Source organism: Triturus cristatus, chromosome 5_1, assembly GCF_964204655.1.
Source record: "Triturus cristatus chromosome 5_1, aTriCri1.1, whole genome shotgun sequence".
Lineage (NCBI taxonomy): Eukaryota > Metazoa > Chordata > Amphibia > Caudata > Salamandridae > Triturus > Triturus cristatus.
The window spans coordinates 258,126,240-258,143,753 of NC_140587.1; the positions used below are offsets into that span (position 1 = coordinate 258,126,240).

At 46.6% G+C, this 17,514-nt stretch overlaps 1 protein-coding gene across 3 annotated transcripts in view; it reads right to left on the bottom strand.

Moving 5' to 3' along the window:
- PHF20L1 (PHD finger protein 20 like 1) overlaps nucleotides 1–17,514 on the bottom strand; it is an 802,667-nt gene that overhangs the window by 95,255 nt on the left and 689,898 nt on the right. For all 3 annotated transcript variants that reach the window (XM_085604898.1, XM_085604900.1, XM_085604899.1), the window contains one exon: nucleotides 15,892–16,087. In XM_085604898.1, coding sequence (XP_085461024.1) covers nucleotides 15,892–16,087 — 196 coding nt within the window. The remainder of the gene's footprint in view (nucleotides 1–15,891; nucleotides 16,088–17,514) is intronic.

Consider the following 17,514-nt stretch of genomic DNA (forward strand, 5'->3'; position numbering starts at 1 on the left):
TACTGATAATCTGGAGCCAGGGCTCAGAAGAATAGACCTGAGTGCGCTTGTTGGGACCACTTCAAAGGCATATTTGGGTACAATTACTGGGTCTCTGACCTCACTAAATCAGACACTTCTGGACCTACAACTGGACTTTGTCAGAAGAACTGATGCGCTGCATCTAGGACTGCCACTCCACAGGACTGCCGCGCTGACAGGCCTGCTTTAATCTTGTGCTGCGCTGCTGCCTGCTGCTCCCTGGCCCTGCTGAGGAGAGCAGTACCCTGCCTTGCAAATGAAGTGATCTCCAATGGAGTGTTGGCTGGCCTTCTGTTGCTTGAGACTCAGGGATATAAAAGTCTCTGCCCCTGCTCATGAGCCTTGTTCACTGGATGTGGACCCAGACAATTGCATCACGGAAACTGACGCATCTACAGTCTGTGTGTAGCAGAACCGGCAACCAGAACCCTGTTGCGGAGTAGAACCCGGGACATCACACTCAGAACCGCTGCACCGCGTCCGGTACCACGACTTCGGAACCAGCGCATCGCCGCCACTGTGTGGAGAAGATCGATGCATCATCCCTTCAGCGTGGATTAACCTGGCGCATCGTCTTTGGAACCATCGCACTCAGAACCTGCACTTCACTTAATGGACCCAGGCACATCGCCGCCACCTTGAGAAGAAAATCGACACATCGCCTCGAATGCGGGCCTGATAATGATGCTTCCCTCTTCTGCACCCTGCATCTCGCTGTTGTGACCAGGATCAAGATACCCTGTTCACCGGGCCTGTGTAGCTCTTGTCCCCAGCAACGCTTCAGTGCAGTCGGCTTGAACTGTTGACTTTGCACCGGTCCAGCGCGACCTCAAGTAACTCCTAAAGCTGCTATTGCTTCAAAGCTATTAGGTTTCTAAACCTGTGTGGAGTCTTTTTCTGGTGTTTTCATTGGGTTACTGTGTGTTTGTGTTGAACAAATACTTCACACATTGCCTCTTTACATAAGCCTGACTGCTCTGCGCCAAGCTACCGAGGGTGAGCACGGGTTATCTTTTAGTGTGTATCTAGCTTACCCGGACTAGGATTATGGTTCCTGTTTGTACATGGTGCATACTGTGACAGCCAGAAACCCAATTACTAAGAATCGCCATACCCTGCTCATGAATCCAAATAGTAGTTCCAACACAGTAGTTTTCAACTGCCATCAGGACACAACCACATTTTTTTGATGAATTCTCTGAACTCATTCTACACCTTAAGATGCATTTGCTACAAAAGACAGTGGGAAGGCCATCACAAAGCCATCATGATAGACATAAAAGCTCACTTTACAAAATGAATACGAGGCACCGATCAGATGTAGGGAATTTATTATATCTGCGGAACTGTACAACCCGGATGCCCTAAAAAGTGATCATTGCATATTCCAACATCACTGCAAATAACTTGAGTTTTTGGAATCCTAATTGCCAAATCCACTGCCAACACCCAGAAGAGCGCCACTACACCCTCATCTCATCCCCTCCACTACAGTCCTCCTTCATACCGATGGAACCTGCTGAGGTTTTAAACCTCTGGTCATCAAATCAAAAGGTGTCCAATTAGTCTCTAAATCTGTGCTCACCTACATACCTTAAAGAACTCTTCTCCCCTGATCAAAAACTTGCTTAGCTCTGTTACAATTCTGGGCCTTCTGAAACATGCGATCTTAACTATTCTTCTAAAAAAAAAAAAACTTTCTTTCCACCCAAAAATCCAGGCCACTGCTAGCATGTATCCTAACTCCCTTTCCTCTGCAAAGTCACTGTAAAGGAGGTGATGAAAACTACAAAGAGTATGCAAAAATTAACTACTTTCTACACAGCTTTGAAGGGTTCCAAATCTAGCTTGGCCAATATGAGGGAAGAGCATCTTCTTCCTTTGGCTATAACAAGAAAATTGCACCTATGAACTTTTTACCCTCCAATCCTGCTGGTAATGCTCCAACAATGGACAGCCATTTCTGTACTTTCACTGCAATGGCTCCACTGATTTCTTACCAAATGAAGCTAAGACGTTAGGATCGGGTAGTCAGAGTCATGCACACACTCTGCCTTGTGATTTTCTTCATCATCCGTCTCGTGATTTCTTTTCAATATTTATATCCACCCTCTGGTTCAGCTGCTTGCAGTACTACGTGAACTTTCAAATGTACACTTAAGACACCCATCTTAAGTGTGTCTTAAGACATACTTAAGACACACTCCTGCTTGGAAAATGGTCCGAAGATTCCAAAGAACATAACTGCATGCCTCAACCATATGTTCCACTAGGTAAAAAAGGGCTTCCTGTGCATGAATGGTTGCAGATCCGGGTATTTAGAGACACTGAACCTGATACACTACTATTTGACTGGCTCTCTTCGGCTTCTGAGTCGAAGCAGTAGCAAAGGGTGTGTACATGCAATTATCTCTTAAAAGAAATTCTCTAACTCCCCAACACGGACTACAGACTTATGCTGCTGAGACCCCTCATCCTAGAACAACTCAAACACTGCATTTTTTCTATGGTCTCCACAAAAAATCATTGCTAGGCTCTGAATTATTTGGGCCCTGGTACCCAGACTGCGTTTTAACCGTCATAACTAAGACCACACCAAATGCACTGTTAAAGCACTCCATTAGTACCCTGTAGATTCCAGGGTTAAATGTAAGGTCTTTTGCACTGTTCATAAACTATAGTGGTCAAAAGGCCCCTCTACATGGCTGAACTTGTCATATGGATATGAGCCAACTTATTTAGGTACAGTCTCTGAACCTACTATAATCATCACCTACATCCTCAATTACAAAGAAGCTGCCACACAGCTCTACTGAACCTCAAAATGACAACAGGATGGACTTCAAACTGTGCTTCAAGTAGCACGGGAATAGAGAATCCAACTGTCTTCACAAAAGTATGATGACCAAGCCTAAAACCTGCCTACCTCTTAACAGGAGAGCACACCAAGCTGGGATGAAGCAGAGTCACATCAGAGCCAATACAGAGGAATCAGCATCTGAACTACATCCTAACATGATTGACTGTGTGCTTTCATGCTATGCAACACTAGGAGCTGCTCACCTTCCAGATTACCATTAATCACACTGGCACCCAAAATTGCCACAGAAGAGACCTGTAAGCCATTCAAACTGCAGACAGACCTATACAAATGAATTTGCCTTACTCTGCACAACTACAGCCAGCAGACAACTAGGGATGCTTGTAGTCAACACTTTAAGTAGGACGCATATTTCTCTGCCCAAAAATGTTTAGCATGGATGTAGTTATTTTTTCTTCAGTTACTTCAAATGCCTTGGCATCATATCATGTTCATAAGACAGAATAGTTAGTCACGCATGCCTAGGAGCAGCAAACACCCAGTCTAAAATGATACACAAAGAGCCAATAAGCAGGCAGAAACTTCATCACTCAGATTACAGAAAGGCCAACTTGCAGAGCATCCCCACACAATTTTAAGCAAGAACAGGGTAAGACCGACCTACAGGCAGGGCAGCTGGACTTATGAAATTGTGTGGAGATTTTCGCATGATTATGGATTTGCCGCATTTGCCACATACTCCATTATCTGTTGCATAATCTGCAGATTTAAACATAAAACAAATGTTTCTAGCTCAAACGTTTCAAAAGTTACAAAAAATATGGCGACTCAGGTTCCTGAGCACCAGAAGGCTGTTTATAAACCCTGACTGGTCAGCTGTCAGTTGTTTATTGCTGTATTTGGGTGTTAAATTGATACTAATAAGGTGAACTCTTCTCTCAGACAATGTTAACAAGTGTAGAAATGATAAAATAATGAAGGAGTACTATCACAAAAAGTGCTGCAATATGCCACATTTTTTGCCTTTTCTTTCTGCCTAATTTAGTCAACCCTGCCACAGAATTTGGTCTTCCTCTGCCGCATAATTCCAGTGGCCCTGGCTATACCACAGATCTCTGGGGTTGACTCAGAATGAGCAAAACTGATGTGAAAGCTGATGAGCAGGGGTGGAAAGCCTGAAGGTATTGCTCTGCTTTTCTTAAAACGTTCGAGGGACGAGTCAGACCTTTCGCCAAATAGATATGCCCCATCGAAAGGCATATCCATAATGGGTGCCTGCACATCTCCAGAAAAGCCAGGGGATCGCATCTATGCATGTCAGCTGAGCACTACACTAGTGCCCATCGCTCGCCCCAAGCACTCAATAGTATCAAGGGCAGTCCTAATTACCTTCTTGGCTGTGTAAGGTCCATTCTGGATGGTTTAAGCTAGCGGCCCAACACATTTCCAGGACTGCTGGCAATACCTTGCTGGCCATGTCCCAAGCGGCATGCGTGTAACAGACCGCATAGACCAATCTCATTGCCAAGCTGGCCGAAGCGAACATGTGATTCCCAGATGCTTCAATCATTTTTGACACTCTCTCTCTGTAGGAACTGTGGGGAAGGAATCAGGATTTACTTTGCTGGTAGAAGCATGGATCACCAAACTAAGGAGTAGGGTGCAGCATAAGAAAATCTGATCCACCAGGCACTGTTCTGGCGACTGGCCACTTACCTGTTGGCAAGGCCAAAGCTTAGCCCAAGTGCCTATAAAGTTGCCAATCGGTGTTTCATTTAATGGAAGTAAGGACTCAGATGATGCTGGCCCAGGGTGGAAAACCTCAGTAAGGCCGTGTCTTGACTTCAACAGAAGGCAGCTGTAAGTCTAGAACCTTAGCCACATGTCTAATCAAAATAGGCAATGAAGCATTCTCATCCGCTGAGTGTCCATAGGGTGAAATCTACCCTGTATCAGGAAAAGTATCAAGCTCACTGGCCTCATACTAATCCATGTATACACTATTGTCATTGTAATGTGGGGGTGAAATGTATAGCATGGCCTCCTTAAAGGCCTCAATCTGCTGATCCATGCTCTCGAATTGGAGCCTAACTTGTGTGGTGCCTGTGACTTCTTTTGTTGTTCTGCAACATACAGCTTTGCCTCACGGTTCGAGATCGCCTTAGAGTGTATGAGGGCACATTCTTTGTATGTTCTGGAGACGCTCCAAGAGTCTAAACATCAGGGGCAGCCGCCATGTTTGTCCATTACTGGCATCTGTTCCCGACAGTTGTGCCACGGTTTGAACCTTGTACTCTTCAATGGGAACATTGTTCCCTTTCACACATGAAAAAAGAATTTGAAAGATTTCATCCACTAACAAAAAGTGGAGCAGATTTCCAGGAGTGTAAAAAACAGAAACTGACATTGTCGAGCAGAGGTTATGCTTACATGCGGCTATGCTCAGTCACTTATAGGGCAAAACAAGGTCAAGAGCACTATTTGTGAAAATGTACCAATCGAGATTGGCGCCTGGAGAATATTCTAAAGATGAGGAATCTGCAAGTTAGAAGTATACATTAGAACTTTAACTTCAAGCCCTTGCACCTTCTCACCAGACTACGAAAGCGGGATGCGACTCAGTCCCGGATGGCGTTCTTGAGCTTATGGCAGGACTTTTGAATTACTGGACGACTTCAACCAGGAAGTGGACTTTTTGGGTAACTGCTTTGTGACCGTGAGTGGGCTTGTGTTTCGACCGTGATCGCTTATATTCTGCGACATACAGCTTCAATACTTGTTCCCGGATCACCTTTGGGTGCATATGGGTGCACTTCTCACATGACTTCCATGTCCTGATCGTAACCTAGGTATCACAAAAGCATGTTATGCAGGTCTGTGAAAGATATCATCTTCCTGTACTCTTGACACACTCTAGCATACTATCATCATAGGGATTCCGAAGTCATCTGAAGACAGAGTCTGAAGTAGAGCTCCGGATTCAAATGGATGTCAGGGCACAGTGGTGACTTCTATGTGCTCTCTGTTCTATCACTTCCAGGGGGATATGAGTCACAGCAGAGCTACTCAGCCTCACCTCCTGGCACACATAAGCATTGTTGGAAAATGTTTAGAGATCCACTCTGGCACCTGGGAGTCCCCTGTCACTTATACTTTGTCAATGCTTGCAAAAGAATTCTACAGATATTGGTAAAGAACAAGTTACTTACCTTCGGTAATGCTTTTTCTGGTGGATACAGTATCTGCCTGAGGATTCCTCACCTTGTGAATATCCCCTGCGCCAGCATTCCACGGAATTTTTTCCCTAGCTCTCCACGCCGACGTGGACGTCATAATTCCACGGCTCCGCTCGCGACTCCGTATGATGTCACCGGAGCGATAAGAGCCACGTCGGCGTGATGACGTCAGTACCACCCATTTTTTCCGTGCCTCCGAGGCGAAGAGGTGGACCGACAACAGATTCAAAGTATACACAGTATACAACATTCAAACAAATATACACAGGCACGCCCACTAGTCAGCCTATCAGCACGAAGGGGGGGCGGAGCCAAGGCTGCCAACGGCTACTTCACGACGGTCGCAGCGCGGGAGCGGTAGTTTGGCTAAGATCTCCTCCCACGATCAGAATAGTTTTAGAAGCGGCTCGCTTGTTCTCTGCTGCTAATTTTTTTTAAAAAGAATTGTATTTGCTTTTTAAAATTGATTCTCTCACCCGCACGCTTCCTCCCGGCCCAGCTGCTGCTGGCTGTCACGCCCACTAGTCAGCCTATCAGCGCGAAGGGGGGCGGAGCCAAGGCTACCACTGGCTACTTCATGCCGGTCGCAGCGCGGGAGGGCAGCAGACGTGCGCAGCGGGCGCGCCAAATGCAAGCCCCTCTGCGCCCGTCCGCGCCTTTCTAGGACCTGGGGCCTGTCACTATGCTCGGTGAATCAGCTATACTCTTGGCGAGCTGCTAGCACTCCATACAGTCACTGCCAATTTCAAGCTCAATCCCCTCACACATTCCAGCATCCTGGAGCAGGGAATCCTGGAATTTAGGACTACCTTCCCTGAAATCTGTGGTGCAAACATAATTGGCCCACCTACAACTCAACACGGCCAGGACCATAATACCCGCAAGATCTCGGTTATATATCTAAACACTCGTTCACTGGTTAAACACCAGATGGATATCTTTTTGTTGCTCAAATGCAAGCAGCCTCACCTCCTTCTGCTTTCTGAAACCTGGGTATCTCAAGAGTCATCTCCTGATATTCTTGCGGCATTACCCTCTGATTACCATATAACCCAGGCTAATCGTCCCCAGGGGAAAGTGGGTGGAGGAGTAGCTATAATCACTTGTCACGACTATAATTGCAAGACTCTCACCCCGCTTGATTTCCCCCTAGTGGACAACCTGGTGATGAAATTTGAGTTTGAATCTAGCGCTGCGCCATTAGTATGCGTCCTGCTTTATAGACCTCCTCAAAGGATGCCCCACTTTCCCTACTCTTTGGGTGAACAGATAGCCCATTTGGTAACGAACTATGGGAGGGTTATGCTGATTGGCAATTTCAACTATTGGGCCAATGACACCCTCGGTGGCCCCCAATTGGCTGAGTTGACCGAGCTACTTTCCGAACTAAACCTAACCCAACAGGTACCCAAGGCCACTCATATTAAGGGACATATTCTTGACCAGGTTTGGACTGTGAATATCACGGTCTCCTGTTTCAGTCTCACCCTGCACAAATGTCTGACCACCATATAATACACTTTACAGTTCAAGATAATGTCATGAATAAAAACCCTAGTTTAGCTAGTTGCACTTGGAGAAACTGGAACAAGATTGACAAATCTTTATTTCTTGATTCCCTCATAAATTCGGCTCCCCCGGGCAATCCCCTACTTGACCTGGCTGACGTCCAGCTTACTAACTGGTTATCGGCCCTAGTGATACGTTTGCTCCTCTCAGGAAGATCCCCGCTCCCATGATGCTCAAAAATGTTTTTCAAGTGAATTAAAACACCAAAAACTAGTCCTTCGACAATTGGAAAGAAAGTGGCGACGCAATTACAAATCTGAAGACAAAAATGTCCTATTTAAACTTTATGAAAACCTATAAAAAAATCTATTTCAATGGCCAAAGCGGCACATTTTTCTTCTAAAATTTTGTCAGCCACCACCCGCTTGAAGGAGATTTTTCACATTGTAGATGAGCTATCTAACCCTGAAAGAACCTTGTGTAGGCCCCCCCCCTTCTCAAACCTTTTGTAATGCCTTAAACCTCTTTTTTATCGATAAAAATAAAAAAATCAAGTCCAGTATCCCGGTCAGTCAAAGACTGTCTCCTAGTCCCCCTCTCATCACTAATAACAGCTCTCTCTCGCATTTCCCCATGATATATGAGCGTACCTCTCTTAAACTTCTCTCCAAAGTCAAATCTGGATCACCCACCGACTGCTGCCCGCGGCCCATTCGACCGAGGCGGTTATTCTTACAGTGTTGGATACCCTCCATAGAGAGGCTATCAGTGGTTCTCCACAGGCCCTCGTCCTGCTTGATCTCTCCGCTGCCTTTGACACGGTTGACCACTCTCTTTTGGTCAACCGTGTCAGGGATGCTGGAATTTCAGCCCTAAGCTGGATCAACTCTTTTCTGGAAAATCGCTCCCAGGCAGTTCGCACTGCTCAGTTCACTGCCCCTAGTGTCAAAATCTCTTGCGGAGTCCCTCAGGGCGCCTCCCTCTCTCCCCTGCTGTTTAATCTTTACCTTCTTCCACTTGTCCGAGCCCTGAGGGAGCACAAAGCCTGCTCTTTTAATTATGCAGATGATTTTCAACTTATTTTTTCCATTAGTAATACTTGAGTCAATCCATGCTTTCCAATCCACCATGCTGTTCATCAGTCAATGGATGAACGAGAACCATCTGAAACTTAATCCGAACAAAACTGAGCTAATTCTGACTGGTGGTATTGACAAAAATCCCTGGGGACCCCACTTCTGGCCCGGAGAGCTGGGTCAGTCTCCTGTCCCCTCCAGCTCGGCTAAAAGCCTTGGGGTGGTTATCAGTCAAGATCTTACTCTGAAGCCTCAGATTAGTTCTGTGATCGCCACCTGCTTTTTTCAACTTCGAAAAATAAAGAAGATCTGTAAATTTCTTACTTCTGATGCTCGGATCCAGGTGATCATTGCCTTGGTCATATCACATGTCGACTACGCCAACTCTTTATATTTTGGCATCCCTCTCTATCTCTCAAAACGTTTGCAGTTGATACAAAACCAGGCAGCGCGTCTGATTACTCATCTGCCTCGGCATCATCACATTACCCCCCCTCTTGTAGCAACTTCATTGGCTGCCGGTTGCCCAGCTGTGTGCCTTCAAGATTGGATGCCTAATTTTCAAATCACTCAACGGTAACAGACAAAAATTTGTTAACAATATGATTAAAAAATATGCTCCCACACGCAACCTTGCTCAGCCCACAAAAACCTTCTTCTTCTCCCCCCTTTTAGACTCAAGCGCACCGGTGGCACCAGGTTTTCAACCTTGGCCCCCTCTTTTTGGAATTCCCTGCCATCTGAAATCCATCTCTCCACCAACTTCCTTGGCATCAGAAGTCTTCTAAAAACATGGCTCTTTCGACAGGCCTTCTAATTCTTTCTCAGGGACCTGGACTTCTACCAAACTAGTGCCATGAAACCTCCCCGGTGTACGTGCGCTCTACAAATTCCTATTGACATGACATGACATAGTACATAAACAAAAGGAAAGCTAAAGAACATAAGCATTTCCTATAAATGTACCAGATAGGAAGAAGATACAATGTAAAACAACATGTCAAATAAGGCATCCTTTAAGGTATACAAAGGTGGGCAACGGGGAGGCGGGTGGGTCAGTGAGGAATCCACAGGCAGATACTGTATCCACCAGAAAAAGCGTTACCGAAGGTAAGTAACTTGCTCTTCTGATGGATACATCTGCCAGTGGATTCCTCACCTTGTGAATAGATTCCCACAGCAGTCCCACTCCTGGAGGAGGGTGTCCACTTTCCTATACCAAAAAGTCCTGCAAGACAGAGCGCGCAAAATGGCCCTTCCTCCTCATCTCAGAGTCTAAGCAATAATGCTTTGCGAAAGTATGGAGGGAAGCCCAAGTCGCGGCCGTACAAATGTCTGCAACTGGAACACCCCTGGCCAAAGCAGAGGTGGAAGACTTATCTCTAGTTGAATGAACTCTAATACCCTCAGGAGGAACCTTACCAGCAAGGGCGTAGCAGATCTTGATGGTTAGTATGATCCATATGGACAGAGTGCGCTTGTGCACAGCTTTGCCTTTTGAGTGTCCAATATAGCCCACGAAGAGCTGATCTTCCAAATGAAAATCCTTTGTTCTGTCCAAATAAAAGCTCACTGCTCTTTTAGGGTCCAAGCGGTGAAGTCTCTCCTCCTCCTTGGAAGTGTGAGGGGGAGGATAAAACGCAGGGAGAGTAATGGACTGCCCCAGATGAAAAGGAGTAACTACCTTAGGTAGGAAAGCAGCCCTGGTCCTGAGGACCATCCTTTCAGCATGCAAGGATAAAAACGGGGGTTTCAAACTAAGAGCTTGAAGCTCACACACCCTCCTTGCCGAGGTTATGGCTACAAGAAAGACCGTTTTAAAGGACAACAGCCTCAAAGGACAACTATGAAGGGGCTCAAAAGGAGACCCCATCAAAAAAGTTAAAACAAGATTAAGGTCCCACTGTGGCATAACAAAGGGAGTAGGTGGAAACCCGTTAGTAAGACCTTTGATAAATCTTAATACAATAGGAGATTTAAATAATGACGGCTGATCTGGAAGACACAGAAAAGCCGATAAGGCTGATAAATAGCACTTAACCATGGCCACAGCACAAACCTGCTGAGCCAAGGAAAGAGCAAACTGAAGCACATTTGACAAGTGGGCCTTTAAAGGGTCAATAGATCTCTCTCCAAACCAATTTACAAACTTAGACCATCTATTAGAATAGACTTAGTCGAGTGTCGCCTGGAAGATAATATAACATCCACTACGTCCGGTGGGAGAGAGAAAGAACTCAGGTTGCCCCGTTCAATCTCCAGGCATGAAGGTGCAGGCTCTGGAGGTGGGGGTGTAGAACCTGCCCCTCCGACTGCGAGAGGAGGTCTGCCCGGAGAGTGAGACGGAGCGGAGGGTGGAACGAAAGGTGAAGTAGATCTGTGTACCACACCCTTCTTGGCCAATCCGGGGAGATCAATATAACTTGGGCCCGGTCTTGGCAAATCTTCCTCAGAACCCGAGGAATCAAGGGTATGGGAGGAAACGCATAAAGGAGTTGTGAGCCCCAACTCAACTGAAACGCATCCCCCAATGCCCCCTGCATCAGAAACTGGAGACTGCAGAATGACGGGCAATGCGCGTTCTCTTGAGGGGCAAACAGGTCCACCCGAGGAGTCCCCCACGTCCGGAAGACATGCTGAACTACCTCTGGATGAAGCCTCCACTCGTGGTCGGCAGAAAACTGCAGACCGAAACTGTCCGCACGCACGTTTAGCACCCCGGCCAGATGATTCACCATCAAGCAAATCCGATGGTCCTGAGCCCAGGACCAGAGTCGCAAAGCCTCTCTACAGAGACAGTACGACCCTACTCCTCCCTGCTTGTTGACATACCACATCGCAGTAGTGTTGTCCGCCAGGACTTGAACCGATCGACTGCGAAGGGAAGGGAGAAAGGCCTTGAGCGCCAAACGTATCGCCCACAATTCTAGAAGATTGATATGATACAATCTTTTCTCTGGAGACCAAAGACCCTTGATCTCCAGATCCCCCAGATGAGCACCCCACCCCAGGGTGGAGTCATCCGTTATCACTGTGGCCACCGTTGGAGGAAGATGAAAGGGCTTTCCTTGAGATAGACTGCCCTCCACGCTCCACCAAGACAGATCCACTGCAGCTTCTCTGGAGATCCTGACTGACTCCCTGAGATCCCTGTTGTGCTGATACCACTGCTTGCGGAGACACCACTGGAGTGCCCTCATGTGCCAGCGTGCATGGTTGACCAACAGAATGCAGGAGGTGAACAGACCGGGCAGGCGAAGAACCTTCAGAAGTGGAACAACCGCTCCATTGTGGAATAAAGGGATCTCCTGAATGTCGAGAATTCTTTGTGGAGGAGGAAATGCTCGACACACAGTAGTGTCCAGTACCGCCCCTATGAACAGGTTGCGCTGAGAGGGCACCAGGTGAGATTTGGGCACATTGATTGAAAAACCCAAGTTGAATAACAGATGAGATGTTACCTGCAGATGATGTTGCACCATCTCTGGCGACTCTGCTTTCAGAAGCCAGTCGTCCAGGTAGGGGAAAACCGGAATCCCCGACCTCCTGAGATGGGCAGCCACCACCGCCATCACCTTGGTGAAGACTCGAGGTGCAGTAGTAAGACCAAACGGAAGAACCGCAAACTGGTAGTGTTGCGACCCAACCGTAAAACGGAGATACTTCCTGTGCGACTTCAGGATTGGCATGTGGAAATACGCATCCTGCAAATCGATCGACACCATCCAGTCTTCTTGCTGCAACGCCTGAAGAACCTGTGCAAGGGTTAGCATCTTGAATTTCTCCTGCTTTAGGTTAAAGTTCAAAATTCTGCTGTCCTTTTTGGGAATCAGGAAATACCGGGAGTAGCATCCCTGACCCCTTAACTGCTCTGGAACCACCTCTATCGCACCTTTTTGTAGCAATGCAAGAACCTCCCTCTGCAGAAGAAGCAGATGGTCCTCTGAGCAAAAACCTTGGCAAGGAGGGTAAGAGGAAGGAAATTCCCGAAAGGGAAGGGCGTACCCATTCTCCACAAGGTTTAAAACCCAAAGGTCCGTCGTGACCGATTTCCAACCTCTCAGAAAGTGGGACACCCAACCCCAACAGGCCTCACATGATCCAGGATGGGGGATCTAGGGCTGCTTCCCTGTAGGATCATTAAGAGCATAGGAGGCTGAGGAGGAGGGATTGCAGCCAGAACCACGCCGACCCCTCTGTCTTCCTCTATAGGATCTATAGAGAGGATTTTGTTTCTGCTGCTGAGGTTGACGGAAGGAACGAAAGGATGACCTTCCAAAACCCCTATACTTTTTGAAGCCAAACCCTTTTGACTGTGTCTGCAAACCTAAAGACTTCGCAGTAGCTCTGCTATCTTTGAATCTCTGCAAGGTGGAATCCGCTTTCTCTCCAAAAAGCTTTTCCCCATCAAAGTGTAAGTCAACCAGAGTGGCCTGAACATCTGTAGAAAAACCGGAAGAGCGGAGCCAAGCCTGCCTTCTAGTGGCTATGGAAGAACCCATAACTCTGGCAACAGAGTCAGCCGTATCTAGGCCTGACTGAATAACTTGCCTAGCTGCAGCTTGAGTGTCAGAAATAACCTCCATAAAATAACCCTTCTCCTCATCAGGCAATTTGAGAGCTAACTGTTTCACAGAGTCCATCAATGCATGAATGTAGCGGCCCAACAAGCAAGTGGCATTTGTTGACTTAAGCGCCATACTAGCAGATGAGAGGACCTTTTTAGCTGACTGCTCAATCTTCTTTGAGTCCCTGTCATCTGGCGCTTGCGGAAAAGCCCCCGAAGATTGTTCTGAGCAGGATGCTTGTGCTACAAGACTCTCCGGAGAAGGATGAGAGGAAAGGAAGTTTGGATCCCCTGGAGCCACTCTATATCTTCTCGCCACAGTCCTGGAAACAACAGGCGAAGAAAGTGGCTTGCGCCAAACTTTCATAATAGGATCTAAGATAGCCTCATTAAAAGGCAACAGAGGTTCGACAATAGAAGAAGGCGAATGAAGGACCTCAGTCAATAAGTTCGGCTTATACTCCGCAGAAGGTAACTGTAAGTCCAACAGCTCCGCAGCCTTCTTAATTACCAAATAGAAAGGAGCCAACTCTTGAGGTGGAGAAGATCTGGAAGAAGAAAGTTCCTACTCAGGAGTGGTGTCCAATCCACTTGCCTCCTGAATACCTTCAAATTCATCCATGGAGTCAACCAATTCACCTTTCTCCACTTCATCTGCTCGATACTGGTCCTCCTCTATAAGCCTCTGAGCCTCTCTTCGAGAGCGGATCCGAGGACACGGCGTCGGCGGCGCCATACGCGGAGCCGGTTGTGCCGAAGGAGTCGGCGGCGTCACACGCAGCGCAGCTGGAGTCGGCGCCGGCGTCGAGGGAGGCTCCGACGAAGGCACACGATCCAGGAGGAAGGTTCTCCAGACGGCACCGGGAACTGCCATGACGGCGCCATCGGCAAGAAGGGCATACAAGGTGCCTGAGCGTAGTGTTGAGGCACGCCCAAACTAAACGCCATTGGACCCACGGGACCTGAAGGTGCACCGGATGGGAAGGCTGCTCTCTTGAAACCACCATACATAGCATTCAAAAAATGCATTGGATCTGCACCCGGAGTCGGGAAATGCGGGTATGGATTTGAACCTGAATCCAGCCGAGGAGTAGCTGGAGCCGGAGCCAAAAGATCCTCTACTGGATCCACAGGTTCACCTTCAGGCACAGGAGAGAGTTCAGCAACTTGATCAGGCTCGGCGTCGGAAGCTGGAGAATCCATCGGCGCCGGAGACTGCGCCGGAGTTATCTTTGGCGAAAGAGACTTCTGTGGAGAATGAAGGGGAAGGTGAAGGAGAGACCAAGTCCTTACTTCGACGTCGAGGTGAAGGCGACCTCGAAGCCCTACTCTTCGTCGATCGTCGCCGAGAGTCATGCTTCCTCTTCTTCTTGTGTCTTCTCGACTTCGACGAGTGCGAAGTCGACGACTCCGGCTTCGACTTGTCTCGTTTTCGACCTCTGCCCTCCTTCTTCGCATTGGCCATGAACAGCTTCGCTTCTCTTTCTTTTAGGGCCTTAGGATTTTTTTTCCTGCAGCAGGAACAGTCTTCTATGTCGTGATCCGACGAAGAAACACTATAAGCAGTCTTCATGGGGGTCAGTGATGGACATGTGACCCCCATATTCCCTATACGGCTTGAAACCTGAATTCCTCGACGAAGACAGGAGTACTTCAGAAACAGTAACCCACAAGGAGACTACAAAGTAACTCTACAATCAAGGAGAGTGCTGGAAAACCGTTACGCGTCAACGGCGCGGAAAAAAGAGAACTGACGTCATCACGCCGACGTGGCTCTCTTATGGCTCCGGTGATGTCATACGGAGTCGCGAGCTGAGCCGTGGAATTATGACGTCCACATCCGCGTGGAGAGCTGGGGAAAAATTTCCGTGGAATGCTGTCGCAGGGGATATTCACAAGGTGAGGAATCCACTGGCAGATGTATCCATCAATAGCAGCAAGGGTACGTAATGTGTCGAAGGTCTTCAGGGAAGGCAGAGGAGACTGAAGAACAGGGGGAGAAAAAAAGAGAATGACACTAAACAGCCGCAGTGCTCAATTTCTGCGGGAGGGGGTGTGAGTGAGTGTACTAAAGGGGTAGTGAGTAGGGAGAGAAATAAGAGGATGACAAGGGAGGAGGTGCAGAGAGAAAAAAGCCTGGGAAAGACTAAGAAAGGAGTAAGACATGTACTCCTTTTGAGTACTAAGGCTAAAATAATAAATAAAAAAGCAAGAAAGCAAAACAACTCACAAGAATAAGGAGAAACGCATCAAATCCGGAGCGGGGATGGGGGTGGTGGTTAGTGGAGGTTAAGACCCATTGCCCAATCTCGCACATGTTGATGCATTGGTTAAAATGCAGTCTGTGACATACAGATATAGTTATCTGTTGCAAGAGAGTGAAAAAACATAAGGCTATAATAAATGTACTGGTTTGGAGGATGGTACGGTTTTAACTGCAGGGAAACTGGGGAAGACACACTATGGTGATCAATAAATTATGAACATGTTATAAAATATATTCAGAATCCAACACTAGAAATAGTGTTATACACACACCCATCATGCAAATCCACTACCAGGTATGCACTGCAGGAATAATTTTATCATAGTGATTGCATGCAGTTCTCTGGAGTTATTTCAAATGTGTTCTATGTGTGATCAGTGTAAAGTCCCACTTACTTCAGTATCTCAATCCTTAGTTGCAAACCATGAAGTATTTCAGTGACAGCGTACACATCGGCAAGAAGGTGATGTGTCGAAACTATCTTTTTGGCATTTAGATGAGAGTAATTTTCGTTTAGAAATGATAATCCACACATTCGGCCATTATTTAACCAATCTTTATCGAAACGATACTTTGCACTCCATCTCTGACCTATGGATGAAAAGCATCAATCAGACTTTCCAATGGTGCAACACTCAGTGCTCATCAGACAGTAATTTAAAAGTTAATTAAAAAAAAACTGTTAACTGCAAATATTGTACAGTAAGTGTTAATGTTTCTGGTGGATGATCATTTCAGCCAACAAGGAAGACCATTTAAAAAAATATTTCCAGGCAGTAGGCGAAGATACCAAACCTTTCCTCAGTTTGAGTATAGCTGTAAAACAAGCGAACATCTCAGCCATCAGTTGAGGGGCAAGTGGCAAGAAAGATAAAATATTATTTCACACATCAGATTTGAAAAAACTTAAACCTTAAGAGATATTGAATTGGGAGGGAGGAGTGGGGAACACTGTTGTCTTTCTGCTAAAGTGGAGCAAGGGATATTGGCTGCAGACACTCCCAAGAGTGGGCATATGCTAAGACTAATTTTACAGGAAGAAAATATTGGAGGTCCATCTTAGATGAAATTTCTGGATGGCAAGATTACTGAAAACATGTACATTTAAATGCCAAAATATAACGTTGCAAATGTAAATTAACAGTAAGGAAAAGAAACTTACCTGTGACAACAGTTCTTTCTCAAATGCAAGCTACAGATTCATTAAAAAAAAAAAATCCTGGCAGAATGAGATAATAAAGCAAAAACAGAGGGAGTGAGGATTAAGAATTCTATGAACATTTCCTTCACTAGGGCTTTAAGAAAGAAGCTTTTCCTTCTCCTTCAAGGGTCTTCATGGATAGTAATACACACTGAATAGACTAATATGCACATTCGTTTAAAATGCTGCAGGAATAACGCATTACCTTAAGAGTCTTTAAGGAGGTCTGACACACGTGGATATCAGCTCTGGATTCCCAATAAAGATAATGTCTAAAAGGTGTGAACTCCAGTTGACTGCCTGGTAGAGCTCTGCAGCTTACATCTGCTGTATTAACTACTTCTCCTATTGAGCATTTAGACTACCCGTGTTGAGGCAGGAATGTGTCCTGCATGATGAAGAGTTGGGTCTCCAGTACTGTATGCCTGAATTGCACAGTTGTGATCCTGATATTTTCATTTTGGGTTGTTTGACAATGATAGCTTATGAACCTAGTTCTGAACAGAAAGAGAAGCAACACGTGCACTCTCATTGTGACAGGAGACAACCGTACCTATTGGACAAGTTACTTATCTCCGGTAACGCCTTATCTGGTAGAGACATGATCTAGCCGCAGATTCCTTACCTTTGAATTCCAGGCGTCAGGCATCCGGAAGATGTTTCGTAGCAGTACCCCTGCGCGCCGGTAGGTGGCGTAGGTTGACTCTGTGTGATGATGTCGGCGTCGTGTTCATCGTCGTGATGTCCTCATCGTCAATATAACAGCCACTCCGGCACGGTGACGTCAGTACTTTTCACGACTTTCTACTCCAGAAGC